The 27,390-nt window shown below is 39.0% G+C and overlaps 3 protein-coding genes across 4 annotated transcripts; all 3 read right to left on the bottom strand.

Moving 5' to 3' along the window:
- Positions 1-649: 649 nt before the first annotated feature.
- Positions 650-4,019, bottom strand: LOC139908061 (2-epi-5-epi-valiolone synthase-like). The gene is made up of 5 exons (XM_071894639.2): positions 3,898-4,019; positions 2,736-3,366; positions 1,715-1,954; positions 931-1,183; positions 650-735 (listed from the first exon to the last, which is right to left on the bottom strand). The coding sequence occupies exons 1-5, from the start codon at positions 4,017-4,019 to the stop codon at positions 650-652; spliced, it is 1,332 nt and encodes a 443-aa protein (XP_071750740.2).
- A 3,617-nt stretch (positions 4,020-7,636) lies between these two features.
- Positions 7,637-20,230, bottom strand: LOC139908019 (forkhead box protein P1-B-like). Of its 2 annotated transcripts, XM_071894587.2 has the most exons (16): positions 20,135-20,230; positions 16,632-16,772; positions 12,886-13,023; positions 12,693-12,782; positions 12,143-12,263; positions 11,740-11,845; positions 11,531-11,638; positions 11,021-11,108; positions 10,611-10,685; positions 10,314-10,509; positions 10,083-10,159; positions 9,838-9,939; positions 9,495-9,622; positions 9,207-9,270; positions 8,732-8,898; positions 7,637-8,370 (listed from the first exon to the last, which is right to left on the bottom strand). In XM_071894587.2, the coding sequence occupies exons 2-16, from the start codon at positions 16,755-16,757 to the stop codon at positions 8,208-8,210; spliced, it is 1,749 nt and encodes a 582-aa protein (XP_071750688.1). In that variant the 5' UTR covers positions 16,758-16,772; positions 20,135-20,230; the 3' UTR covers positions 7,637-8,207. The 2 variants fall into 2 exon arrangements, with proteins under 2 accessions (XP_071750688.1, XP_078144609.1); XM_078288483.1 differs by lacking the exons at positions 16,632-16,772; positions 20,135-20,230 and adding an exon at positions 14,544-14,647.
- Positions 20,231-21,961: 1,731 nt separating this feature from the next.
- LOC139908032 (eukaryotic translation initiation factor 4E type 3-like) lies at positions 21,962-27,380 on the bottom strand. The gene is made up of 7 exons (XM_071894603.2): positions 27,079-27,380; positions 26,071-26,143; positions 24,944-25,038; positions 24,791-24,851; positions 24,637-24,703; positions 24,288-24,443; positions 21,962-24,171 (listed from the first exon to the last, which is right to left on the bottom strand). Exons 1-7 carry the CDS (start codon positions 27,246-27,248, stop codon positions 24,125-24,127), a joined length of 669 nt encoding a protein of 222 aa, XP_071750704.1. The 5' UTR covers positions 27,249-27,380; the 3' UTR covers positions 21,962-24,124.
- Between the last annotated feature and the right edge of the window lie 10 nt (positions 27,381-27,390).

The following is a 27,390-nucleotide window of genomic DNA, read 5'->3' as shown; positions in this document are numbered from 1 at the left end:
CTCTACAAATGAGTGCTAAAATGTACTAAAAGCAGAAAGAGTTTCAGTTCTCATGAATCATTCTTAATTATGGGTAACCAGTTTGCTACTGGACAAAAAATGAATGAATACAACTTCAGTAACAACCTTGGTAAAAAAAAAAAAAGTATGGAAACATTTGGTCTAAATTATTTTGAGCTTGTGTAATGTATCACCTCATATATTATAGCCTAGCGCCTTTGCTCAATGAGACATAATTTCAGCAAAGAAAACAGTGAGAATCAACACATTGCTTAGCAAGACTTATGTCAGGTGCTGCAACTGTGTAATTTTAGTACATTTTGTTTGCACACTTCTACCCTGATGTTACCTCCTCATTGGTACATTATGTATCAGAGAAGTTATCATTCAGTACTTATAATACTTCTGATGAGTATTACTGCGTAATTACAATACTTTTCCATGGGTCAATTCACAAGTTAATACACTGGAATAACAAAATTGTAAAGAGTAACTGAATATTGCAGCAATTTTCTGTTCAACTATGAACAACAACTTCTAAAAATAATAAATTACAGGCTACAAAAGGTTGGAATCTGAAGCCATTGTTCTTGGTTCATATATTCATAGATAAATAAAATTAAAGTGGCACATGTCATGGTTGATGTTTTCATTTATTTCCAGAAGAAGAAAGCTCATCAGTCCATTTACAGTAAGCTTTGCAGAGGATATCCTCACTCATGTCATGGAAGATTTCTATAAAATCAATGACAAAAGATAAATAATAAGTCAGAGCATATTACATGACAGACAAAATGTGATTTGCTTGTATTTACTAAGCTCAAAACAAAAGATTGTCATGTGAAAGTCGTCACTCTTTAAGACTTGTAAGTGTGAGTAAAGGATAAACAGGCTGAAAACAAACACAGGTTTTATGATCCGTTCTCATACCTGCAGATCCCAGTCCTGTGGGGAGAGGCATCCTCAGAGAACCAGCAGAGTGCTTCAGACGCTCGCTCAGAGCCTTCTGCACCAGGGCCAGGGTGCAGTCCTGGTGCCACACAGGCAGCTGCAGGCCCAGCATGCACTGGATGATGCGGGCCTTCTCCTCTGCTGTCAGCAGCCCCCTCTGCTGGGCCACATACACCATGAGGGACATGTCGATGTTCACCGCCTCCCCGTGTAGCAGCGCTGGCAACACGCTCTGTGAGTGTGTGAAGAAGATAGACGGGTTAGGAATATATACAGATTATGGATTTCTGTGGGAAGGGAAACTCTCAAAAATTCATCAATAAATTTTAACTGTTTGTATCCACAATTAATGCTAGATATGAATTAATTAGTTTACCTTATAGAGCATTATAACTTGATTATAAATGGCTATCTATTATCTAAAAAATATCTTGATAAACTAGATCTAAACTAGTTTTTAACTATTTTTAAATAGTTTAAAAAGTTTATACTAATGCTTTAGATTAGATAAACAGACAGACAGACAGATAGATAGATAGATAGATAGATAGATAGATAGATAGATAGATAGATAGATAGAGTTAAAAAAAAAGTTTTAAAACTACATTATAACTAGTTTAAAAGGTTTTACATAATAGTTCAATTTAGTTTTGAGCTAATTTTTAGTTTACAGACTTTATAGGCTCGTTTAGAGACTTTCCATGGCCTGGTATCTCAATTCTTCTAATATATATATAAATAAAAATGTAAGCTGCTTCTTGACCATTTCTAATTCAGGGCTGATCAGGTGACCAAAATCCACCAGCCTGTCCAGATCATCCTCCCACAGGTTGGGAGCCAGCTCCTCCAGCATGGTTTCTATGGCAATGCGGGTGGATGCTGTGGCGCTGTCCTCTTGTTCAGAGCGCTCGCTGCTCTCACAGGACTGCAGCTTGGACTGGAGCAGCGTCCTGCCCTCAGCCTCCAGCAGCTCAAACAGACCGCGGTGCTTCATCAGAGCCATCTGAGGTACAGGGGGATGATCGACACGGTTAGCTGGAGACAAAATGCTAAGGAAAGTGAATTAGAATGTCCCTACCCATAGGACTGGGATGTGATAATCACACTCACATGCATAAGAGGTTCTGTGGTGTTATGGGTGCAGGAGGCTTTCTGTACATGCATCACAATCTGCCCCTAGTTTGGGGTAGTTGGCTAGTAGAAACCAATAGAGGCTTTGCAGTTAGGTCACAGCTCGATCAGCCACAGCTTGCACCATCATGGAGGACCAAAGAAGGATTGGCTGTGCACAAAATAATGTATAAATATATGACCTGGTTAGAACAGAGATATACAGTATGTCCATTCAGTGATGTTCCAAGTAATCCAATTGTCTGAAGAGGTACTCCAGAACACTCTGAGTTATAGCTCAGTTAGCCTGAGCAAACTGTTGGTTTTTGGCTTTGTTAGCTAGCTAACTAGCCAGCAGCCTAATTTTGCAAAGCAACTGATGTAAATGTGAACATACAACTACTAACACTAACATCTACTTGATATATTAGCTATTGTGCAAATTAAATTAGGCTAACTAGTTATATCCAAACACAAAATCGATCAGTGATGAAGTTATCAGTTCCAGTCAAAAAGAGCACAAACTATTCAATACTGTTTAGAGGGCCGAGTCATAAGTTTAGAAATGCAATCAGCTGTGTTCAGTCTTTGTTGCCAGGAACTGAGGACCTCCAACATGGCTGCCAGAGGTGGCGTACAATAAAAGCCCTCTATGTTCATGCAGTGATGAGCACCTTCAACATCTCTGCCATCCCGTTAGAGATCTGGCGCTGCGGGAGCGTTTGGACGAATGAGCGGTCTAAGAACGTTGCCACTGGTGGGACGTAACTTCCCAGCTTGTTTTTGCCCCCGGCAAAGTTGACCCCCGTTTTTGCCCCCACACTGGCATCAATGTAAGACAGCAGAGTGGTTGGCACCCGAATGTAAGGAGTCCTCCGGCGATAGAGAGATGCCGCCAAGCCCACCACATCCAGACAGACCCCTCCACCGATGGCTATGATAGGCTCAGAGCGCCTGTCAATACCAAAGCTATGAACCTCCTGCAGGATCTTGGTCACTAGCGCCATACACTTGTTCTCTTCAGTGGTGGGCAGAGGGAGGATCTTGTGCACAACCTTTCTGGCCTCAAAGTACTGAGTAACTTGGGAGCCATACAGCTGATTGACAGTCTCATCGATGACAACAAAACGCTTAACAGGTTTGGAGTTACTTATCGTGGCTTTGAGTTCTTGATCTCCTAAATGACCCCATAGCAGTGTGTCATTTCTGGCATCCAGTATGTTTTTGCACTGAATAACTCTATAGGTGAATACGATGGGGCTGACCACTGTCCAGGAGAGTCCATGGTCTGACTTGCTCTCATAGCTGAGGATAATTCACAATAAAGCAATAGAAAGAAAACATACAATTAATATACTGTATATACCCCATCTTAAAGTTGGATGCAGTGTATGGTTAGAGAGGGACAGACAGAAACAACTGCTAACATGCCATCACATACTGTAACTCAGTGTAAGCAACAGCATGTTCACACTGGAATGACCTCAGTGTCTAAAATAGAAAGGTATTTCAGCTCTCCCTGTCTAAGGAGCATTCTAGTGAACTTATAACCCATTCACGTCAACAAATTACAAATGAAAACATGTTTTAATAAAGAGGGCAAATTATAGGCATGACGTTCGATCATTGAATATGTGATCTAATTTGTGTAACAGGTTAAATACATTATATTGCCACTGAACATATAAACCCATTTGTGTTGCCAAGTTGTATGACTTAATATTACATATTGTAGAATAATCTCTCAAACTGAATTACAAAATACATTTTTTTTTATGCATAGTTATATGCAAAGCTTGTAACTGTTAGTCTCTCTCCATGTGTTGTCCTACTTACATTTTAGCAGCTGATGACCTTCCCTCTGCCTGCTGGCAGTGCTGACTTTGTCGAATCCATGTTCTGTTCACTTGGACCAGATTGAACTCTGTTTGTTGCTGGCTTGAGTTGTTAGAAAGCATGCTTTCAGAACATTTGTCTCCCATATTTTCAGCCTACTCTCTCACTCTCTCATTCTTTATGGAGTGAAGCCAAAAAAACTGTCAGTGAACTTGACTGTGACCACGGCTCAACAGGTGCAACGTGATCGAGTTGAAATGGGAGAGTGTAGTCAACAGCTTTCAGAGATACGGATTACTATTAATTTAAAATTAAGAGTTAAATGTATTCCAATTAGCCAAATACAGTAGCCTTCTCAATATTATCAATAATAAATACTCAAAGATGATCCAAATTCTCTTAAAAGCCTCACTGTTGCATTGTGAACAAGCCGGAGATGATGAATTGATGTCTGACAGAAAAATTGTTTATATTTTTGCTTTACATTTTTACACACTGTGGGACTGGTATACAAAAAGTAATGACATCAAACTAATCAGCTGCCACATAGTAGCCTATATGTTCTGTATGTGGACTACTGGATTGAAGTCATCTAGTTCTTCCAGCACATCCTCTTCTATCATCCTCTGCCTTCTCTCTGCTCCTTCTGTCCTCTCTTCCATCCTGGCAGGACTGCATGTGGACATTTGGGTACTTTGCATTGTGGGACCAGTGTGTCCATAACAACAAACTAGGAGGCTGCCATCTCTCTGCACCTGGTCCATTTCTGGAATATTCTGTGGGCTTTTTTTCTTTTAGAATAACAAGCAACTCTACCACTGCTTCAAACTGTGGTAGGTGTTGCCTGTCATAAGACCTACAGAACATGTGGCAATCACCAAAAGGCTGATATAAAGAAACCCTTTGTAGTGCGTGCGATTTATTAATAACATATTTGCGATTGACTTTACAGCATAAGAGAGCAATGAAGTGAGAGTTGAGTTAAGTTGTTTATTGAGTATCATGCAGTCTTTTTTTGAGAATTGTGATGTTTGGGACACGACAGGCCTTTGGATTTTACAGCAGGGTCAGAGACGAAGACGGAGGGAACTCCTCAGCGATAGCAGATCTCTGATATCTCCATGGCCAGCTCCAGGAGTTCTGCTGTGTCCTGGCAGGAGCTGCAGCAGCCACAGTCCAGTTCCAGGTTGCAGCTGCAGCAGCCCCTTCCCTGCTGGTCCTTCTCACTGGATGCCTTGACGTATTTGTATGAAGGGAAGCAGCGGCTCACTGCCCTTTCACATGTGTCTGGCAGCATGACTATTAAGTCATGGAAACGACAATGCAGACAGGCAAGCAGAATAGCTGCACAGTCATCTGGTGATAGTGACAAAGGAAATCAAAAAGAGGAAAGAAATGGAAATCAATGGAAATGTTTAGCCAAAGACACAAATTGCATTTAATGAAATAGCAGCAGGACATCTAAAAATGTCATCTACTGCACCTTTGACCACAAATTAAATCAACTTCAGCACTACAACATTCGTAAATTTGGTTTCAATATTAATGCTGCAGTGTCAGGGCTTCCCAATTTAATCAAACAATTTTATGTAACCCTTATAGCATTAACTGTTTTCAGTCAGACAATACCTCCAGAGTCGGGCTGATACGAAGCATCAGAGGAAAAGCGACTGCTACTGTTCTTATACTTGCTGTCAGAACACAAGGAGAAACTGGATCCACCCCATTCACTGCCACCCAGGGGATCCTGGGAACTGAGATCAGTATCCAGCTTGTCTGGTTCCTGCTCTGAAATGGTGCTCAGCCTGCGCACGCTGACCACCACCGACTTGCCCATCACTCTAGATGGATGGCCAACAGGGTTAGGGATGGATCCTTTAAAAGGACAATACAAGCAATACAGAAAAGATATGTTAAAAAGTAAATCCAAAGTACATTTTCTCATATTTCCATATCACTTTATAGCTTTCGTTGATATCTAGACCATATTGCAGTCATGGAAAAGTGTGTCATGTGGATGGAGTTTTGTTATAGCCATTCATTTAATTGGATTTTACATCTTATTGATGTTAGAAGAATTCGATGTTGTCTCAACACCCAGTCCAGCCTCCATATGACAAGTTACTCAATCAAACCCTCTCCAAGGCAGATTTTTAATTATTCAACGCACCATTAACATGGAATACGTCAGGGAGGTGAGACTTGTAAAGTGCACAATAGAGGAAGCTTGCTCCATATAAATTCAATGAGGAGAGGTTATTGATTTGCAAGCTTTTATTTGGATCTAGTTTCCCGGCTTGAATGGGGCCAGAGGAAAAAAAATGTACTGTGTGAAAATGTACTCTCTCTCATGGCTATTCTAGACTACTTGGCATGATCAACATCTATCAATCAGTGATCAGTGTAAGTCCATAAGCAAACATTCTGCAGTTCCAACTTCCCTACTTTCAGGATAGCAGTTAGTAACAATGCAATAGTTACTTGGCCTAATCAAACATGGAGACAATGGAGTGAATGGAAAAACATACCCTCAGACACAGGACTCCCTGAGTTTTCAAGCTTGAAACAATCACCATCGTTTGCAGGATTCCTTGAAGGAGTTGTCATCTTATGCAGAGTAGAGTGAATGGAATAGAAATGCAATGCAGTGCTTGCACAATGGCATTACAACATCCAAACCATGACAGCTCATTTCATGCAAACCTCAACTAGATAAGCACAGCAACCTGATAGAGTTGTCATCTTACACAGACAATAATAACAGACTATCACTGCAACATGCTGTTTTCCTCCAAGTGCTAGAACTGCCTGAAGCATGCAAGAAAAAATAAGTTTACCCAACAAGGTGACTGTATGATGAGACAACAGAACTAAGATAGCTGGAGATAAACAAAAAGCAATGAGTCCTTAGTGAATTCTGCCCAATAATTTGCTTTAAAAAAGTACCTGTCTGCACTGGCAACACAACAATCCAGCAGTGGAAACTGTAGCATCTGCAGCTGAAGCTCTCTGAGTCTGAGCTCATGCACCTCACATCATCATGCACACACCCACAGTGTGTGCAGACTCCACATCGATCGATACTGGCCAATCGGGAAGCACAAATCTACAAATCTATGATGGCATAACACATATAAGATCCACTCAATTATGCCATTAGGTCAATAGAAAAGCCTTGTCAAGCTACAGGCTAGTCAAGAGCACTCATTCCTCATCAGACATCTGGATTAAGTAATTAATGACAGACAAGACTTACATAGAATTATCTTACCACTTGTTTTATTATCCTGCCTCAATGAGTGCTCTTCATACCACAATGGTTTTGTAAACCATTTTTTATCCCACATCTGTAGGCAGCAGACTGGTTTATCTACAGAGAAGCAAAAGTGGACAGACCACAATACATTGGAAACTTTCCCTCCCAAACCATGTGTCTTCCATCCCCGTCCATTAAGTGGTCATTACCATTGACCGGGAGAAGTGGGGCTATTATCACACGGTTAAAACACAGCATCAAGTCATAACTTACACCGCCATATAAAACCATGATGAATGCCTAGCGCTACATCAAGCCAGATCGAAGAGATATACACACATTTTACATGAGGAATTTATTACTCATAGAGATGTATTGGTTTACAATCATGGTAAGACTATAACATCTACTATTACAAGCTCAATTAGAGCAAATTCAGCAATGTTCATGGTTGGGGTGAAAAAGACAGACAAATATAAAGAAGATACTTAATCTTTTTTTTTATCAATTGATTATATGTTAAGTACAAATATACCAGATCATGTTGGCAGTGTACATTTACATTTTTAAAGCAACATTTCAACTTTCTCTACAAACAGAATTTCATATAATATTGTGAAAATGAAAACAAAATCAGGTTGTGTGGCCCCAACGTAGCATGAAGCAGCCATACGTATAGAGGGAAAATCTTTCATTGTCAAGTGCTAACCATAAATATTCCCTTTCCTTTGGCTTCTCTGGTCATCATGGTCCTTCCGTGTACAGATATAAAATAAGATACATCATGAGACTATGTTTTGAACAACAGACAGTTTCACATAGGCCTTTTTGTGGTCTCACTCTACTGTACGGATAAGAATTCAGAGCTAGATTAAGAACACAAAATAACCTAAGAAATGCTGATAAATACAAAAAAATATGTACTCCCCCCCCCCCCCCAGAAGTAACACGTTTGGTTATGTAGATGAAGCAGTTGTTTTTGAGTCTTTTGGTAATAGAAAGTCGCATAGGCTGTGAGCGGGGCGCCTTGCAGTGGAGAAGCGGGACCTCACAGTCAGAGAGAAGGCACACGGTCAAGCTGAAGGTTGGGCCTCTGTGGGCTGCCGTTGTCTTCATCTTGGTTCATCTCTGGGCTGTGACTGTGCTCATCTGTGCTCTCCGGAGACTCGTAGGGAAAATTCTCACAAATCTCCTCATCCTCCTGCTCTTCTTTAATGCTGGTTTGATAAACATGCAGAAAAAATATAGAATTAAGATTTGTGTCATTATCATATGACACAAATCACGTATCATATCATATCATCATCACATTACATTACCACTGAGCCAAATGCACTAAAATATTGTTTACTTTTTCTTTCTTTTTCTTCTACTGTTTCTATTTGGGGTTTTTTTTAATGTTGTTTTTATTGGTTTATATGTTCTTTTACTCTTTTCTGTCTGTGTTCCTTGTATGTGCAAATACACTTGGCCAATAAAATTATTCTGATTCTGATTCTGATATAAGAGGCCAAATATCTGTTAACAGGCAAGTGAATATGGTGGGTGGGCGGACTTGATGCCGGACGTGACACTTACAAAGCTTGCGGAGGGGACTGTGTTGCACTGCTGTCACTTTGGTATCCGCATCCATAAGCGAGGGCTCCGTTCACCTGCTCCTGGAGAACATGGGGCAGGGAGTGCATGGGGATGCTGCCCATACAGGCTGGATTGTATAGAGGGATGTTGCAGTCTGGACCACCACTCTGAAAAAAAGCAACATTATTAGGATTTATACCACTGCAACAAGATAAAAAAAAAAAAGGGACACATATTTCCTATAGAAAGGAATCGGTGTTTACTGAACAATTTCCATGCTACTGCAATATTAGGAGACATACTGCAGTTAGACATGCTACTGACATTTTATTTTTTTACATTTAAAAACAATGCACAGCTGTCTCTGCTGCTCTCTCTATGCACATTTCCCCCCTCCACTGTTACAGCTTAAATTATACATTATCTTACTTCAAACTATGCTACCACAGAGTTTGAAATATTGCACTTCTCTTACCTGGGGAGCAGACGTGACTAAGCTCTGACCATGACGGTTCTGAGGGTTCTTCAGCATAGGGGATCTGTTGGTACAGTGCACAATGAAACAAGTTATACTTTATTTAGTGTTAACACCAGTCGGGCCAGAGATAAGCATCGTATTCTTAAGACTTATTTGGGGTAAATATTCTGTGTGGTTAGGAGGTGGAGCTACAAGGTCAAATAACTTTAATGTCATGTATCTGACTTCTGGTAATACCTAGAAACACTCTTGAGGGTGCTGGCTTTACGTCCATGTTACACCTACCCATTGCCAGTGGTTTTCTGGGGCCTTCTTCTGTGGAACTCAATCTCATCCACTGTCCACACAGCTCCCTTCACATTTTCCAAACGGACAAAGCATTTATGGAGGCTGAGATTATGTCTCACAGCATTCTAGAGGATTATGGGAAAGAACAAAATAAGGACCCGTCGTCAACAGAGCTTCGGGACGAGCAAAAGCCACATTCAAATTTATCTTGCAATATTTATCACTTGTATGTATCACATGTAAAATGCTAACACTAAATGTAAATGTCAGCTAAATGCATCCATATGATATTCCTAAAATTCACTGACATTAATATTCTTCAAAGCTGTAGAGTTAATACCTTCCAAGTAGCTGCATTGCGCCTGAAATATGCGAAGGTTCTTGTGAACCAGTTGTAGATTTCATTTAAAGTCAGTTGCCTGCGAGGTGATTCAAATATTGCCTAAAAGAGATAGAATATACAAGAATTACTGGGGACAAAAAGACAACAGCAACAGTCCGATTCGAAAAACTGAAACTGTCATGATGCAAATCTACAGTATTTCAATATTTCTATGGCATTGAAAGTGTAAAATGACACTTTACCTGTCTTATGAGTGATGCATATGTAAATGGAGGCCTAACTTCTGTGCTCAAGTAGAACTCCTTATTGTCAATGATATCTGTTTAAAGACAATGACAAACATGATTTATAAATATAACATCACCACGTTGCACCGTGTCCCAGTGCTTTCAGTCAGACCAGCACCTGGAAGCAGTAAAGTATCAAGGCCATGTGAATAACTGACTGGTAACAGTTCATGATCCCATTAATACCTTGGCTCATAGACCTGCTGTATCGCCTCCGGACAGGGGTTCCAGTGAACATGCTATTAGGTGTGAGGACTGAAGGGGACTCAGACAGCGGTGTCAGGGGGGTGGAGGGTGCTGTGGCACTCTGGGACAGGCTCATAGGAGGAGGGCCTTTACCCAATGTTGCCTGGGAGAAGGATATGTTAGATGCCAGATTCACCTGAAAAATAAAGATAATAAAGATAGTCACATCAGGAAAACTTCTAATATAACCACAGACAAAACAACATTTGTTTCATTGGAGGAAACAACTATACTTACAGGCTGTGCTGGTTTGGGTTCAGACGACTTGAGATGAGCCATCATAGCTTGCAGTCGCTCTTTGTCCTTTTTCAACTATGTTAGGGGAGAAGACCAAAATGGAAGTTGAGAGGTAGTTCATGTTTTGTGTTAAATGACAAAATATAATAAGAATAAGTGTGAGAACTGCTTGGTTCCTGGCATCCTGTGAAGAAGTGTAATTATCCAAAGTTGTCACTTATGCTTCTAGGCCGGGTGTGAACATACACCACCCCAAGCTTTTGCTAGGCATTCACTTGCAGAGTTTTTCATAGGCTTTTCCTTTTCAATGTAGAGTTTTAAAAATGGAAATGTTAGGTACCCCACACTACCAAACAACGGGTAAACTATCTTCACAACAGTAGACTACTGTTAATAAACCAAAGATGTACCTGCAATTCCAACTGTTGGACCACTTGCATCTGCACACGGCACTGTGCTGTACTCTTGTCATCGAGTGTATGTTCGCTGTTCAGATGTCTGCAGAGAAACACGTTAAAGTCAAAATCATTATATGCTCTAATGTAATTCATATAACAACATGTATAATAATGATATATGTAATTAATATGTATGTAATATATGTAATTAATTCAATAAAATTTGCAGAAACACTATCATAATGTCAAATCACCTCAGGAATAATTTCATTGTAATTAGGAAGACCTTGTTTTCATTTTTTGTGTGGTTTAAACTAAAATTGAAGGTCTGCACCACAAAAGGTAGAAAACTTAACTGTGATAGTTGCTTAGCTTCTGTGTGTACATGCAAATGAGAGTGATAGAATATGCAAATTTCATTCTTGAGTCCATAATACTGTATATCCATGCCACTGCACATCCTGATAGACATGTGAATAAACATCAAGCCAGGTTACGGGCATGCAAGACTTCACCACTCACTTGAGAAATGCCTGGAAGTCTCCAAAGACCATCTCACAGCCGGGCCATTTGCACATGCCGTTTCCATACAGAGGATGGCTATTCTGTGTGTGATCATCCAGTGACCCACTGCAAAGAGTACAATGGCACCATTAATGACATGGCAGTGCTGCTCTAGCACAAACAAAAATAGAGATTAAAGTTTAGCCAGAGGGTAGAGGGTAAAGCACCTTTCTTTCTTCTTCAGGACCGCATGATGCCCATTGGTGCTGGATTGTTGACAGGAAGACTCTCTCGTCTCTCCACCAGAGGACAGACTGATACCATTCTCACAGCCTGAAATTACACACGCACATATATATACTGAGTTAGCTATGGTTTATTAAGGTCAACCAAATTAGCATGATATCGTGCATGTTTTCTCCAGGTTAACACATTTTTGTCTTTTTGTCCAGCATATACCAAACCACACCTAGAAAGTTTCACAATTTATATTGTGCCTTGCCTAAGTGTGCCATGAAAATGTCGTCAAGCACTACTAGACACGACTATTAAACTAAATGATTTCACTTAAGGGCTGAACTTCCTCAACAATAAACTCTTTGGAGAAATGGATGAAGGAGCGCAGCATACCCGGGGCTGCGGCGGGGCTGGTGGGAAGGACAGAGAGCAGGCCTTGCCTCTGCAGGTTGAGGAGATGTTGCTGCTGCACCTGAAGGAGCTGCTGCTGGATGGCCATCTGCTGGGCTGTCAGCTGTGACAGCGGGACGACAGGACACACACACACACACACACACACACACATTAGCCAATAAACGACTTCCCCGTTCCCCACAGAAGATACAATTTGTCCTGGGTTGGAGTCAATAGTATTGTAGTTTTGATTCAAAATGATGAAATACGAAAATGACGAAATAATTTTTGTCATTAATCAGATGATGAAACAACTGAGAATGCATTCACTGCCTATGTTACTGCATTTTCCTTTAACTTTGAGAACTATCTGAATTGAATTAGACTTGTCATTAATTATATGACAAAATAATTAAGAATGCATTCACTGCCTGTTACAACATTTTCTTTTAACTTTGAGAACTATCTGAATTGAATTAGACTCGTCTATAATGCTGCAATTGATCACACTTGTTGCACAATAAATATTGCCATAATAATGAAGCTTTACCTCTTGACTAACAATCCCAGTGTTCTTCTGTTGTAGCAGCTGTATATTGAGCTGCTCTTGCTGATTCTTGAAGACTTCTTGAATTTGTTGCTGCAGACATGACAATAAAATTCAGTTAAGAGATATAAAAACACTGTGTTAAATGTGGATTTGTACAGGCAAACACGTAACTTGACCAAACACACATATTTACCTGGTGTAGCATGAGTGCTTTCTGCTGCTGGAGCAGGACTTGGAGCTGCTGAGGATTGAGGATCTGCTGCTGTGGTGTCGGCTGCAGCTGCTGTGGAGCCTCTGCTGGAGGGGTCATCATGGATAGTGACGCTGGGACCTGCATCACCCACACACCAATACAGACGGGGAAGTCAAAATCCATTCCACGGAAAAAAACAACCCACTCTCTGGTAGCCAAAGGCAAAAATCAAGTCAAATGAAATAAATTTACCAAGTGCTTTTCTCAAAACAAGTCTGTGACAGAGCGCTTTATAGAGCAAATAAAAAGGACACAAACATTCCAATTACAAACAAGAAAAACAACAAATCACAGTCACAAGATATGTAGGGTTTTCTCTCGCTCTCTCTCTGTGTGTGTGTGTGTGTGTGTGTGTGTGTGTGTGTGTGTGTTGCTACCATTGAGATTGAAAATGTTGGAAAGATGTTGAAGAAGCATACACACAGCCAAAACATTCATTGAACTGAGGCATGTACTTAACTAAACCAGGAATCAAAAATACTAGCACCTCTTGGTCAAACTCAAAAATATATATATATGTATTCTTTATCCCCACACAGTAGACTGGTCAGTTTAGCTAAACTGGGCACTGCTGTGGTTTAAACTAAAAATAAAGCAAACAGAAAAACAACAACACTGGGTGTCTTGGGGGAATTAGAGCTCCATCAAAACAACAACAGCCACTGCCACAACAACAACAACCTCTGCTAGGCATCTAGCAATTACCACACCCTCCCCCTGACTGTCAAGCGCTCACAGCTCGAGGGATGTTTACAGTAAACATAAACAGCGTAATCAAAGTTGCATAGAGATATAAATAATGAATAAAAAAGCATACAGAGCATGTTTACGAAAACAGAACTTGAGACTCGTATTTTAATTAAGGTCTGAACCACAAACAAACATTTCTCTCCAAGGCCGAGTCTGTTTTGGATCGGGTAAACAAACTGACAGCGAATTTCACAGAGGCTCTGGGCTAACAATAACAGATGATTGCTTCCGAGTTTGTCCTTTCTTATGAAATTCAATGCTGCAGAGGTGGCCACCAAAGCAATGAAAATAGGCCTATCCCACAGACAGAGCCAGTTGGCCCCTCTATTTTTCTGTGGACACCATCAACACAACAACAGCCTTTGCCTAATCCCTGTTGCCATGGCAGCCAGCAAGTCCAAACATCTTCTGTTGTTGTTATTGTCGAAAGTCATACTAGTGAGCAACAGAGTGTAAACACGGATCTGTTCTCGCAAGACTGGTCTTGTGAACTCTGAGATGACTGACAGTGAAAAGAAAAGGCTGACAAGGCTTGCTGAAAAACAAATATAATGTGCCTTCCCTACCCTGATGAGATACAATACAGACTAATAAGTCCTGATTAGTGTAGCCTAGAAAAGAGTGGTAAATCATGCATAAAAATACACATGCTTGGTAATGCACTCAACCTATGACTTAATAGAATGAGATAAAATGACTAGAATACATACACAAGCACAGAGACACGTGATTACATTGCTTAACAGACACACATATATGCCTTTCAACAAAGCAGATCATTAAATCCTGATTAAAAATAGCCTGCTAGCATAACCTCACAATAATAATAAAGACAGAATTGGACAAACCTGATAATTTCCATTTAAAAGTATGTCTGGGGACCAATGCTGGGACGAGAACAAGTGCTGCTCAGCAAGAGTGTGCTGCCTGGCAGTCCGACAGAGCCTCGCTAACCTACTTGATGTGAGCATAAACAAAACTAACAAATAACACTGATCCACCCGCCCAGCAGGAGTTCTGCTCTCCCTCCCCCTTCAACAGAGCTTAACCTAACCCCCCGCCCCACATCCTTCTTCTACAGCATAAATATGAATAGGCATACAAACACCGCAGTTTGGAGAAGATGAGACAGACGAGTTGAGAGGTCCAGAGGTAGTTATTTTTTTATATGACAACAAAACAAAGCCGTCTCAAGAGTGCCCTAAATTCTCAAATGAAAGTAAGCTATGGGTCCAGAGTCCAGATCATTATCAACCTGGAATCTGCATGAACACTAGATATGATGTTTGGATATGAGACTAGGGTCTGGTTATACCGGCTGCACATAAATTCAAATTGTAGCACAATTATAAACACAAGTACTTAATAAATTCTGAGTCACACATTACTAAAATAGAGCAGTTGCACCACATAAATTAGTAACCTTAAGAACAAGTATTTACACTGATTTACACAAGCCCCTATGCAGCTGTAAGGCTGGTATAAATGTTACAAACTTACAGATTTGTGCTCACCAACAGAAAGATATGTTTTTCTGCATACAACATAATTTGTTTCAGTATTTTCATGCTATTTTGCAACCCAATGAGCAAGCTAACAAGAGGGGCGACTGTAACCATAGGACTCTATCTTTGATTTTTCTTTTTTGGTGCATTTAAAAAAGAAAATTCTGATGTATCTGAATAGTTAAATTGTGCATTCCCCATTATGATTCTAAAAGTGTTTTTTGTATTTGTTTTAGCACTTTTCCTAACAGCTAAAACTGAAAAATAAAGCAGTCCAAAACTCTACCAGTATATCTAGAAATGTAATGTTATGCAAAAATCTAATCTAAAAATAAATGTAATATATAGTGTTATGCTTATGATTTTAGATCGATATAGTTCAATCAATATTTTTAAAAACAACTTCTTTCTTAAGCTTGAAGCTTTAATTTGAGACACTACTTGCAGCTTAACAATAAATTACAGAATTTATGGACTCATCGAATGTCTACTTGAGCTTAAAAACACATAAAAATAAAAATGTACATAAAAATAAGCTTCCTGTCACTAAAGCACTTAGAGGCATGAGCCATAAAACCATCTTGGGTACCATAATAGTGCCCACAAAATTTTGCCTTCCATTCACTGCCAATGCTCCAGGATTTGTTTCTTAATGGCATCATCAAGAAAGTCTTGGCTCGCTTGTGTCGGGGTTGAAACTCGTCCATCTTCAGAAATCAAGACCGAGCGGTCCAAGATCATAACAAAACCATTTTTTTTTTTTTTTTATGGTTTTCAATTTCACCAAAGTTTAAAAAAATCCAATCATGCTTATCTTGACTAACTGTTTTTCAGAAGATGAATCATTTTTCTGTTTCTGATTTGTAAAATCAGCAATAAAACAAATCCCACTACATTGAGAATAGTAATATTCTCAAAACCACTGGATATGCACAGCATTATTACTAAACCTATAATATTCTTACATTTACCAGTACACAGGATGAGGTTACTACCCCCTGTGCCATAATCCAAGGTGAGCATTCATATAGAGGCCTGATTCAGAGCTGAACAGAATGATATACTACCATGCAAATGAGGACTATAACAAACATCAGTCTACAGGACCATTAGACAGGCAGCAACATTCACCAGCTACCTGCTCTAACCTTCAGGGTAAGTGTGTGAGCATTACTACCAAATAATGTTAACACTAGGCCAACCAAGTACTTTTTCAAAAAACCTAGGCTGTTTATGCAGGCTCTAAGTTTTAGTACCAAACTAATGTTAAAACAAGGCTAAGCCAGCAGTTCTTTAAACACTTACACTTCTTACCAATAGCCAGTCCTACATACTATAGTTGTAAAAATGACATTTTTGAAACCAATGCTAATTTGATGCAGGATAAACCAGTGAAATAGTGTTGAACTGGTGCAGCTGGGAATGACTGACCCTGGGTGCCTCTGGAGGAGGAGTCTGGCTGTTGCTCAGTCGATTTTCATTCTCAGTATTACTCCCGTTCTCTGTCTGAATAGCTGGGCTGGTGTGGCTTGTCTGATCTGACCCAGACTCATGCATCTGGACTTCACTGACCTGGGAAAGGAAATGAGTGCAAATTAATACAACTGGAAAAATCTGTACAATGTAATGAAATATAGAAAGCAGACGAACCTAACATCTTCCACCTTCTGGATGTTTTCTTACAAGGCTAGTACTACAACACAGTTTCATAAGATAGGTCCATTCCCCACGCACAATTAAACAGCCTTATCCAATATTATCTCTGGAATGGGCCTATAATGTAGTCATCCACATGTGGAAAAAAAACTTTACTGTTATATGACAGTGTTTACAGCACTAAAAGTTAAGCTCTACATTTGAACAGTTCTCCCCACAAAGATAAACATTCTCCTCTACAAGTGAGAGAAGAACACGCTAGGTCTATTTGTTGAATAACCGATTGCTGCCATGACTACTGTAAACACAGGGGCCCTGGGTCCGTGTTTATGTGCAAACACATCTTCCTTCTGGAACAATTTACCATTAACCAGGTGGTGCGATAAACGGCTCTGGCAGGTAGTACAATGCAAAAGTAGGCTTTTATGTATACAGCTTGGGAGTGTTTGAGTCAAAAGCTAAGCAGCATAAACAAAAGTAAATAAAGAAGGCAAACAATTAATGTGAGCTGATGGAAATCTACAGGCAGAAACTGTTGGTGGGTGATCCTGCACCGATATGAACAGACCACTTTGCCTCAAGGATAATGTTATACGTTTTAAGTATAGCCTACCATCATTACCATAATATAAAAATCAACCAATGAGTGTAAGACATCCTTAAAAGCCAGCATAAAAAGTTAGCCTAAATTTGACAAATAGCTCAGTAAGGATCAAGAATATCATATCAGTTTCAGAGAAACTGATTCAGACTAAAAGGACAACTCAACTTCTTGAAATCTCTCTTAAAATTGTACAAACATTTAGCTACAAACAGGAGAAAAACAGTTTCATGGATATTTCCTGTTGTTCACAGTGATTGACAGATGGCCGTTTAGCCTAAGGGTATTCTATGCACTATGTGAAAAAAGAAATAAATGGTTTAGTTAAAAAACTAAAATAATCCTTAGGCTACCCATGTTATCTAATAACTGTTAGTCTCTAGAAAAATAACTATCTGAATATCTCATGATGAAAGGAATTTTACTTTGTTAGAGATGTTAAATAGTAGATTAGGTCTAACAACTGATTGACTGAGAGCTCTATAACATTCTCATTGAGACACTTTTTATGTAGACTGTTAAAATGATCCTATATCTTGCTGATTCAAACCCAAACCTATCCTGTCAAAGGCCATCAGTGTTGAGGCTAGCATTCTGTTTACTTTTGGTTTCAGGATGATGTCTATATAGACAAAGAGCAGTGTTTCCTGTATAACTTTTTGTCCGTGTTGGGGATAATTTCGGTTGCAAGACCCACGTTCACTCCTGGGCCCATTCCAGATCAGTTCCAGGATATGTTATACTTTTTTAAAAAAGGTTATTATTTTGATACTACCATCATGATAAATGGACAGCTGCACTGCAATGCAACTGTTATTTTTTTCGGCAGGCTGAGAAATAAACCCATATGATGAATTTTCCATTGTATTTCCATTTTTATCGCTGTGGGGGCCACCGCTGTTCAATGAATGTAAAGGAAACACTGCCAAGAGGCCTTTCCTTATGGCAGAGCAAACAACATCCACCTCCTCTCTCCAGGTAGACTTCAGAGATATATATATATTTTTTAAAAAACTAGTGTTATGCAGGTCTATCTCACAGCTACTGAAAGTAAAATGTACCATCAAAATGGCTAAGGTTACTTAGAAGAATAGCATAAATCATGAAATCCCCTTCAATAATACCAAGTCACACTCTTGAATAAATGATGCTTAAATACTGAAAAAGCGGATATACCAAATTCATTAAATTATCCACAATTTATCAAAATGAACTTGAGGTCTCTATGTTAACATTTGCTGACCAAGTACTAACACGATACCGAGAACCAATTTTAAGACTCACAACAACAGATTTTGACAATGATATCTGTAATGTAATAAAATAAAAAACACAATTCTTTTTTGCAGTGGAATTAAACATAATGTCAGCATAATCAAAAACATTCTACTAGTACTGACTGAGCATTCATGACCTTTACCAATACCACGTTTTTCAGTGTGGAAAAACTGGACTGGACCACTGCTATTGACTCATTATTTAATTATTAAATGGTATCAAGAAATATCACCATGTACACCATGTTGTTGCCGACATGTTGTTTCCCAACATCCAGCCAGTGCTTGCCCAATATTTATGGCCTGTTAACTTTCTCCTTGCCTAGATCCAAGCCCTTAAATGTCTATAATTGTTTTGACATGCCCACAGCCAATTTTGCAAATTATTAGGTGGTTTGGAGGTCTAACATAGCTTTCTTCTCGGTGGCCTGATGATGATCACCAGTGCTATCATTCAGAAGCAATGGACTGACTCAACCCATGTAAATCAAGATTTTAGATTACAGGAAGATCTAATCTCTGCTAAATTCAGTTTGAACAACGGCCTCTAATTTTGCATAACTGAAAACTACCAGAAATGGCAAGTTTCGCAATGAGGAAAAATGTAGGAGGAAGAATGAAGAGAGGACACTTTAATCAGATTTAAGGGGTAATTTATGTTTCCTTGAGAGACAACGAAAGTCCACTCTCAGTAACGCTATCTCACTGTGAACGTGTACAACTGGGTGCGACATGTCAGATTAAGAAACACTCACTTGTCTGGTGGAGTACTTGCAAGTACATCTACCTATCAGTCCTATTAATAAGTGACATATAGGAAGGTGGGTTCAAAATCAATAATGTTACACCGACCACCTAAGCACTGTGCACATCTGACCAGTTCACGATCCACTGGGCCAAGACATATAACGTTATACTCATTTAAAAAACATCTGATGTAGTGCTGGTGGGTAAAGCCATGCAACTTATCCTGAAGTTGACGTTATAACACGAGTGGAGTCGTTATCCAGTTACATTTGCCATCTGGTCTGAGCTAATTAAAATTTGCGTTGGTAGGACTTGAGCCTCAACTTGAGGTAGAGATGCGAGAAAACCAGAGTTATATTGTAACGGAATAAAAGATGTAGTGACGACTAGCACGCCAACTGTACAGCTCATTTATATATGCGCTGTCCTTGTTAACCTCTGTTAGCTAGACTGGAAAACAGTTTTCGACCAAACCTTGCTGGTAACGTTTACGTTATCAGTACAACAAAAGCTAGCAGCCTCACCTAAACGCTAGCTTACAGCAAACGTTTCTCTCTTCCCGTTGCTTCACCACCCGGCGATATAACAGTGAAGCGAAATTAGAAATTCACTCTAACGACTTTCGGCGCACTATTGAATTAACATTTACTTACCGATAAAAAATGTGGACAATCTTTGGGTCGGGGTGGTGTCTGGAGAGTAAACCTCGGAGCAGAGCCTTGTTAGGTAGCCAGCTAGCCACAAGTTGCTAACAGAAGAAGGCGGGGCTTAGGTAAAAGTAAACAATGGTGACGTCATGCTCACATGTGGGACGGTTTCAGATCGTCTTGAATCTTGACGCAACTCCGGGGAAACTAGAGCTCGCAAAAAGTAATGCATTACTCTTTACTCGTCACGTATTTCAAAAGTAGTGTAATTGCTTTATTAATTATTCCCTTGGAGCAGCAATTCCTTACACTACTCGTTATATTACTTCTCCGTTACCCTCAACGTTCAGTTACCTCTTCTATGAACTGATCAGGGATCCATTGATGTCCAATGTCATCTTTTCATCTGGGACCACTCTCACCCAGAGAAAGTAGGCTGCAATTTCTGCCCTTTCACATCTAAGCTTTAGTGTGACAGGATAATAAAAATGAATTGGGGGAGGGGGTGGGACTTCGTGACAAAAGTATAACGACTTTTTCTTACTGGTAAGAATTAGTAATGATATTAGTATTTAAATAATAATCCGCTACATTGCTTGTTACAGCGGGAAAAGTAGCCTAGTGTCATCGCTGTAACTTGTTATTGAAGCTTTAATGATAATGATAGAATTAATAATACAGTGAATCAAGGTAAGGTAAAGATAAGGATAGGTAAAGATATTTGCTGCCAATATTTTCTTTACAGATAGGCCTACAAGGATTGCGGTTACCCGATTCACACATGAAGGGAGGCTATATAGTCCAATGCAAGGGCTTATGTGCAGGCCAGGGTGAGCAAATCTTCTCTCCCTGTATCACAGACCATACACAGACTTAAGTAGATCCACGGTGGCCTGCTCAGTACTATGAGCAGATCTGGTGCAAAGATGCAGATCAGATTGTGCAAGCAGGACAACTGTGCAAATGTGTAGGAAAAAAATGTAGGCCTACATGATAATCTAGATCATATGTGCACGAATATCCGGAAATGTAACTAAACAAATGTGAAACGTGTCCATTAAAGATACTTTTTATAGAGAGTTACCATGGGTGTGGGTGACAACTCTCGCCCTAATTCCCGTGAAAATCACCATTAATTTTCTCATTGACAAAAACAAAATAATTTCTCATGAGCACTTAACTGCATGGACATTTACCAGAACATTCGATTTTTAATAGGCTAAGATTTTTTTTAAAAAAGTATGAGATTCACTCAATAAAACAATGAAAAAGGGTTTTGATGAAATTACCTGAAGTCTTGCCTGTGTCTCTGAGCTTTGAAGCACCCACCAGAGGGCGACACGAGCCACTCTGTAATATGAAATGATACAACAGGGAAGGTGCCAGTGTTTTTTTTGGGCCGCCCCCCACTTTGCAGTCTTTCAGTGAACGTTTTAATTTTTGGTTCAGTTCAAAATCCAGGGCCATCATTGAATTGCATGACAAATACATTACTAATTATATTGTATTGATTAATTTATATTGATTCACTGATACAATTTGTGATATGTGCTAATGGAAAATGGTCAAACACATGTAAACAACTTTATCTTGAAATACTGCAAAAAACCTCAGAGAATATTCAGCTAATTATCAGGGTCTGAAAATGATTTGACCATCTTTTCTAGAAAAAAAAAAGTTAAAAAGGTGATATCCTCAAAAACGTTAAGATGTAAATGGGAATTCTGTTTTTTTTGTTTTGATCTATGGTTTAAAATAATATGCTGGGATTTATTCAATAAACTATTGACATTCTTATTGCATGTGGACATTAAACCAGCAGCGTAGGTGGAAGTACTTTATTGTTTTTTTCCAACATGTGTGTAAACCTAATAGAGAAACATAATTGGATACAATTCCAACAGGTTGAACACATGAACGTAACATTCTAAACTGCTGGTAAACACAAGGCACCATTCCAAGATAAACAATCAATTACAAGGTCTGAACTCCTAGCTGAGAGTTCAGCTGCATGTGCAAGGGTACGGTTAATTTCTTATCCTACAGTATGTGCTTTAACATTATTACATGAACAACAGAGCAGGATAGGGACTTCAATAACAAAGCAATGTTAACAAGTATGGCAAAGTTCATGCACTTAAACTTATTACTTCCCTCCTGTGCACATTTTTTTTTTTTTGCTTTGGCACAGAGAACACTCCAGGCCACCAGCATTGCAAATACTTTAACATTTTAAAACATTCAACTTGGTTTTTACAGTCATTACTAAATCATATGGTCTTTCTGTGATGTTCAATGCATACTGTACACCTCTGTAGAAATGACCTCAGATGTCTAGTATTATTATTATGGCACTAACCTATAAGTATGGAAATCTGCACTACTGTATGCAGCCTGGAGAAGTCTTTGTTCCACTCACTCATACACACTCTCACACACACAAACACACGTACACACACAGGAAAGGCGCCTTTGGTGAGATGTGAAGCACACCATAATCCAGTTTCCAGTTCCAATCCTAAATTTCAGTATTTTCTTAATTTGATTTTAATTCGAACAATACAAACAGCCTATTAAATATAAGAACATACAAAAAAGCAAAGCTTTCAAACTATGGATTAGAGAGATTGCAGTGACAATGTGTTTTTGTATTGAAGTGGCATGCAATCTCTCTTCTCTTTCTCTCCTCTTTTCACAGATACAATTTAGATGATTAAGGGATATGTTTCATACAGTTTTGACCCTGTTACAGTGAATGGATCAGTTTATTAAACTCTAGTAATTTATGCAAATACACTAAAATAGGCCCAGATCAGTCCCTCCAGGAATGAGATTTTGCGATTGCAAGATTTTTCTTTTTTTTTTTTCCACCCCGGCAGATTGCTGCAAATACTGCAAGAGCTTGTATTTTTTATTCATCACACTTTTACTAAGAAAAAAATCCTCATGTGCTTTAAAAATGCTGGATTTCACAAATTCATACAATTTCACCACAATTGTCCAATCAATATTTGTCAAAGAGCATCATCTCAACTTTTTCCTGTCACTCACAAGTTGTAAAAAACAAACAAAAAAAGTCTTTCACTTGATGAGAAAAGCCACTGTTTGGTCTCAGTAATCACAAATAAACTCCATGTCATCCTGGAGGGACTGTCTGATGCCTTATACATAAGGAACAAAGTGCTTGATTTAGGACAAAAGCATAAATGAAATAAAAACCATAACACTGCAAATTTGTCCCAAAAAAAATCCACTGAATGGAAACGATTGCATATATTTCTCAGCAACTATATGTGATCTTTTGTGTACTGAATTCGTTTTATTATAACAAGAACATATTTCTTTCACAATCCACTCACATCCTAAAGAATAAAATCAAAAACGAGAATGTGCAATTTTCTGTTCAAATGTTACTAGCATAACGACATACTAAATATTAATTTTCTCCAGTATAGACAGCAATACGTAGGCTCTAACATACAAAACAGAGAAAAGAACGGGTAGAAAAGCCTTATATTGCATTGTCAAGATAAAGGTTTGCTTTCTGGAACTAGGCCTATTCTTAGATCCAAAAATGAGATGGAATTCAAAGACCTAGCTTTGTCTGTGCTCAGGAAACTGCCCAAAATATGCTATTATATATCTAAAAAAAATCTGACTGTACATGATCTACTGTATTTTGGTTAAGGATTTGCAAAATGTTGTAGTATAAAAAACATACAAACACAGCCATAGCTAAAAAATGAAACCAAAATGCTTTTTGCTTTCTGCCCAAATAAAAGTATTTTGGATATCATATTTATGAATGACAGTAGTGCTCAGAGGATGGGGAAATTCCATCGATTGAAGATCACAATACATGGGAAACATTTTGAAGTAATGTAGATGATCCATCAAGCCAACTAGGAATTTGAACTCCACTGCTTCAAAATTTGCCCAAATATTATGGTCCTACACACGTTGATAAGCAAAAAAGTGTCTGATGTGCAAAATGTGCTAATGTCTTGAGCGGCCTCCTTCGAAGGCATGGTGCTCCTCGTGTGCTGAAATATAAATAAACAGAACAATCAAACACTTTACTGACATTTTATGGCATTATGGTCCATCCATCTTAAAAAAAACGATTATATCATTGTTAAAGTACAAAGATAATACTCACGCTTGTAAAACACTGCTTTAAAAGATATTTGTGGAAGGAGCTCATAGATCCTTCCTAAGATGTTTGCCTCATTAGCACAAGACGCATTTCCATTCCAGACCTGAACGACATCTTCTCTGTCTCTGACACTGACGCTAACCCCGACCACTTCATCTTCTGCAAGAAGAGCACCAGAGAATGAGAATGACACATTTCAGATCCATGTTGTAGATACTACAGTAATGCAATTTCAGTAGAAAACACTGAACAGAATATGAATTTCCCAGAACCAAAGCCATATTTTTGACATTTAACTCAATAAGATTACTGTAAAATATGATTCTTTCTTTTAAGTTTTGACTTTTAATACCTGAAGCACAGTAATCACTGAATTGTTCTCCAATAGTAGCCAATAGCAACTCCTTCCACACAGCAGACTGTGAACATGAAGACAAGCTTGTTAAATTGGCATGAAAGTAGCACAGAATAGATACGTAATAAATATAGGCCACTGTATCACTTACAGTGCACTCTTTTGGTACTTTCATTTTCCAAACACCACCCTTGGCATTGCTTTCTTCTTCCCTGTATGCAAACCAGCAACAAACTAGAATTAGACTATTTTTCATCAAATTTCAAGTAATAAGCATGCACACTTGTCTCCAAGTTCAGCTCACCAGAGTGGTCTCCGTTCTCCTCTCATTAGATGATAGCTACATCTCAGTGGCAAGCTGGACACACCGGGTATGTTGTTGTAAACCCTCCAAAAGTTCTACTCAAATGCAAAAGTAAATAGAGGACTGACATCAATTTCATGAATAAATTCAGACAGTTGGTCCTCTTAAAAGCAAAGGGCCTGTCAGAAAAACATGATGGGGATCATAATCCTTTTCCACATAACAAGAGTAGGCTGCTTTTTGAAATCGTTATGCGACACAATTTACACTGGAAAAATCTAAACAAGAGGCACTTGAGCTGCCTGATGTCCTGCCATAATCACCATGATATATTGAACATACCCAGTTATACTTAAGAGGTCATTCATTAAGGTAATTACTACATTAATTAGTAAATATTGTCTTCACATAGCACATGGGTGGCATTAATATGAACTCTGTATCTTAAAGCATTAAGGAGTTATAGTACTTTCAAGAAAATCAGTTTTCCCTCATTAATATGTAAATGTATGCAGCAAGGTGCTCGAAAATCTAATCAGATCATCTAGTCTATAGGAACCTGTGGTGTATGACGTTTCTATCGCGTATTGTTCTTGAGTTATTGTGTTCACAAGACTCTAAAACACTCAGAACAACTGGAGAGGATTTTAAATAGCAAACTATTTGACCTCAGTCTGATCACAGTATAGAGTGTGCCTTGACCTGTTAGTAAAGGCTGCATGTAGGCCTATTACTGTGGTGTTAGCACTAAACCCTGCCCGTTTGGTTTCAAGTATATAAACATTAGAGAACAAACAGACCGTATCTCCTGATAGAGTCATTTAAATAAACACTCTCACTGGTATGAGAGTTTGGTTGTAGTTTCAGTACGCTTGAGGAACCACTTCACTCGCAGAACGGAGGTAAATACGACCAATAGAAACACCACACATTCTTGTTCTGAATGTAAATAGGGAAACTTGCCAGATAATACTATTGAAAAATGTCATCAGTCGAGTCCATGTCTCTAAAAGACAGTGGCCACATAGCGGAAAATGAAGGCAATGGCTGCTGCTTCCTGTAAGCACCGAGTTATCGTAAGTGTGTCGAGAACTGTGCTCTTGAATCAAGACTGTGAAGCATCTTACCTGGACGGTCTCCACGGTGTAGATTTTCTTCAAGTTTGACTCACATTCAGCTGCTGTTGTTCCTGGCAGAGATCTAGACAAATCCAGATATAGACATTTAATTCAGTTATATTTAGATAACTTTTTCTTCCTTATTAGAAATTACAAGTTCTGAAATGCATTTTGTTCAGTGCAAAGAAATGTTTGAGAAAAGCTGTCCTCAGAGGGGACAGGTTGGAGTAGGGGATCAGATGACAAATAACCCAGTAAACAGTAAACAGCACTGACCCCATTTAACCACACCACCCTCTGACTTGCACACACCGTGGAGGATGATTAGACTTGTATAACTTGCTGTTGCAGTTGTGTTCACTAGAATACTCAGTTGTGATTACTACTTATTAATCGTGTAATCACCTTGTAGGCTGAACATCAAATGTGGGTTTTGCATATGACAATGACAGTTTTGAAACAGATAACTGTTAATGTAAAAGAAAAAAGTGCTTTACCAAACAATGGCAACTGACACATGGTGACTCACCAAGCTTTAAACAATACCACCTGTGCTCATCACAAAAGACAAGTTCAATTTCAGTAGATCCTGAGCACCATCCTTTTAAAATCAGGCACAATGATTTGGTTTTGTCAAAGGATTCAGCTATCATCTGAATGTGCTATTTTTTGTTTTGTTTGTTTGTTTTGACATACTACCAAGTGGAGGACTTGGGTATGTAGGTCAGAGAGAAAACACGTTGGCAGCAGCTTCAGTCAAAGCTGTATCAACATCATTAACAAACATTTTGTTTGTTGTTATTGTACTTTTCAGTCGTTAAGACATATAGACTATTGTACTGTTATTGTTAAACACAGCTAACATGAGCTAGGTGCAATGATCACACGGCCTGCTAAATTCGTCGTCTTCTTTCTTTGTTTCTATTCAAAGCTCAGCTACCAAGACTTAACCTACTTGACAATGGCTACCAACATCAATAATATAGCTTGATGAAATATAACTAACCAATGCCTTACCTATCAAGCCAGAAAGTCCATGGAGAATGTAAAGGCAGGGTGTCGTTTTCATTGCTACTTGCAATGTTTCCCAAATCTCGTTCATCAATGTGAATGTTGTGCTCTTGAGGCTTTAGCAGACTTGGGCTTGATGTGCTCAGTTGCAATGTGGTGGCAGCTGGGACTGCCATTGTTACGACTGAAACCCAAGATAACTGGTTCTCTGAAATCAAGCAAATCTCTGGGCAAACGTCCTCGTTAGAGCTGTTAACGTTATCTAGGTATTTAGGTAAAATTGACCCCGATCAGCTGCTGACTCATTGGTTGCTTCAC

Source organism: Centroberyx gerrardi, chromosome 14 (assembly GCF_048128805.1).
Source record: "Centroberyx gerrardi isolate f3 chromosome 14, fCenGer3.hap1.cur.20231027, whole genome shotgun sequence".
NCBI lineage: Eukaryota > Metazoa > Chordata > Actinopteri > Beryciformes > Berycidae > Centroberyx > Centroberyx gerrardi.
Note: the sequence above shows the minus strand (reverse complement) of the source record. Positions and strands in the feature narration are given on the sequence as shown.

Excerpts from the sequence above, each read along its gene's own strand:
- LOC139908061 (XM_071894639.2), bottom strand. The coding sequence starts at position 4,019 with ATGCTTTCTAACAACTCAAGCCAGCAACAAACAGAGTTCAATCTGGTC. Across the intron at positions 1,955-2,735 it reads GGATGGCAGAGATGTTGAAG|ATGGCTCTGATGAAGCACCG; the intron begins GTGCTCATCACT and ends CCTGTACCTCAG. Across the intron at positions 736-930 it reads CACAGGACTGGGATCTGCAG|AAATCTTCCATGACATGAGT; the intron begins GTATGAGAACGG and ends TTGATTTTATAG.
- LOC139908019 (XM_071894587.2), bottom strand. The coding sequence starts at position 16,757 with ATGCATGAGTCTGGGTCAGATCAGACAAGCCACACCAGCCCAGCTATT. Across the intron at positions 12,783-12,885 it reads AAGCACTCATGCTACACCAG|CAACAAATTCAAGAAGTCTT; the intron begins GTAAATATGTGT and ends TCATGTCTGCAG. Across the intron at positions 11,639-11,739 it reads GTCCTGAAGAAGAAAGAAAG|TGGGTCACTGGATGATCACA; the intron begins GTGCTTTACCCT and ends TACTCTTTGCAG.
- LOC139908032 (XM_071894603.2), bottom strand. The coding sequence starts at position 27,248 with ATGGCAGTCCCAGCTGCCACCACATTGCAACTGAGCACATCAAGCCCA. Across the intron at positions 25,039-26,070 it reads ACACCGTGGAGACCGTCCAG|AACTTTTGGAGGGTTTACAA; the intron begins GTAAGATGCTTC and ends GCATTTGAGTAG. Across the intron at positions 24,704-24,790 it reads AAGTACCAAAAGAGTGCACT|TCTGCTGTGTGGAAGGAGTT; the intron begins GTAAGTGATACA and ends TCATGTTCACAG.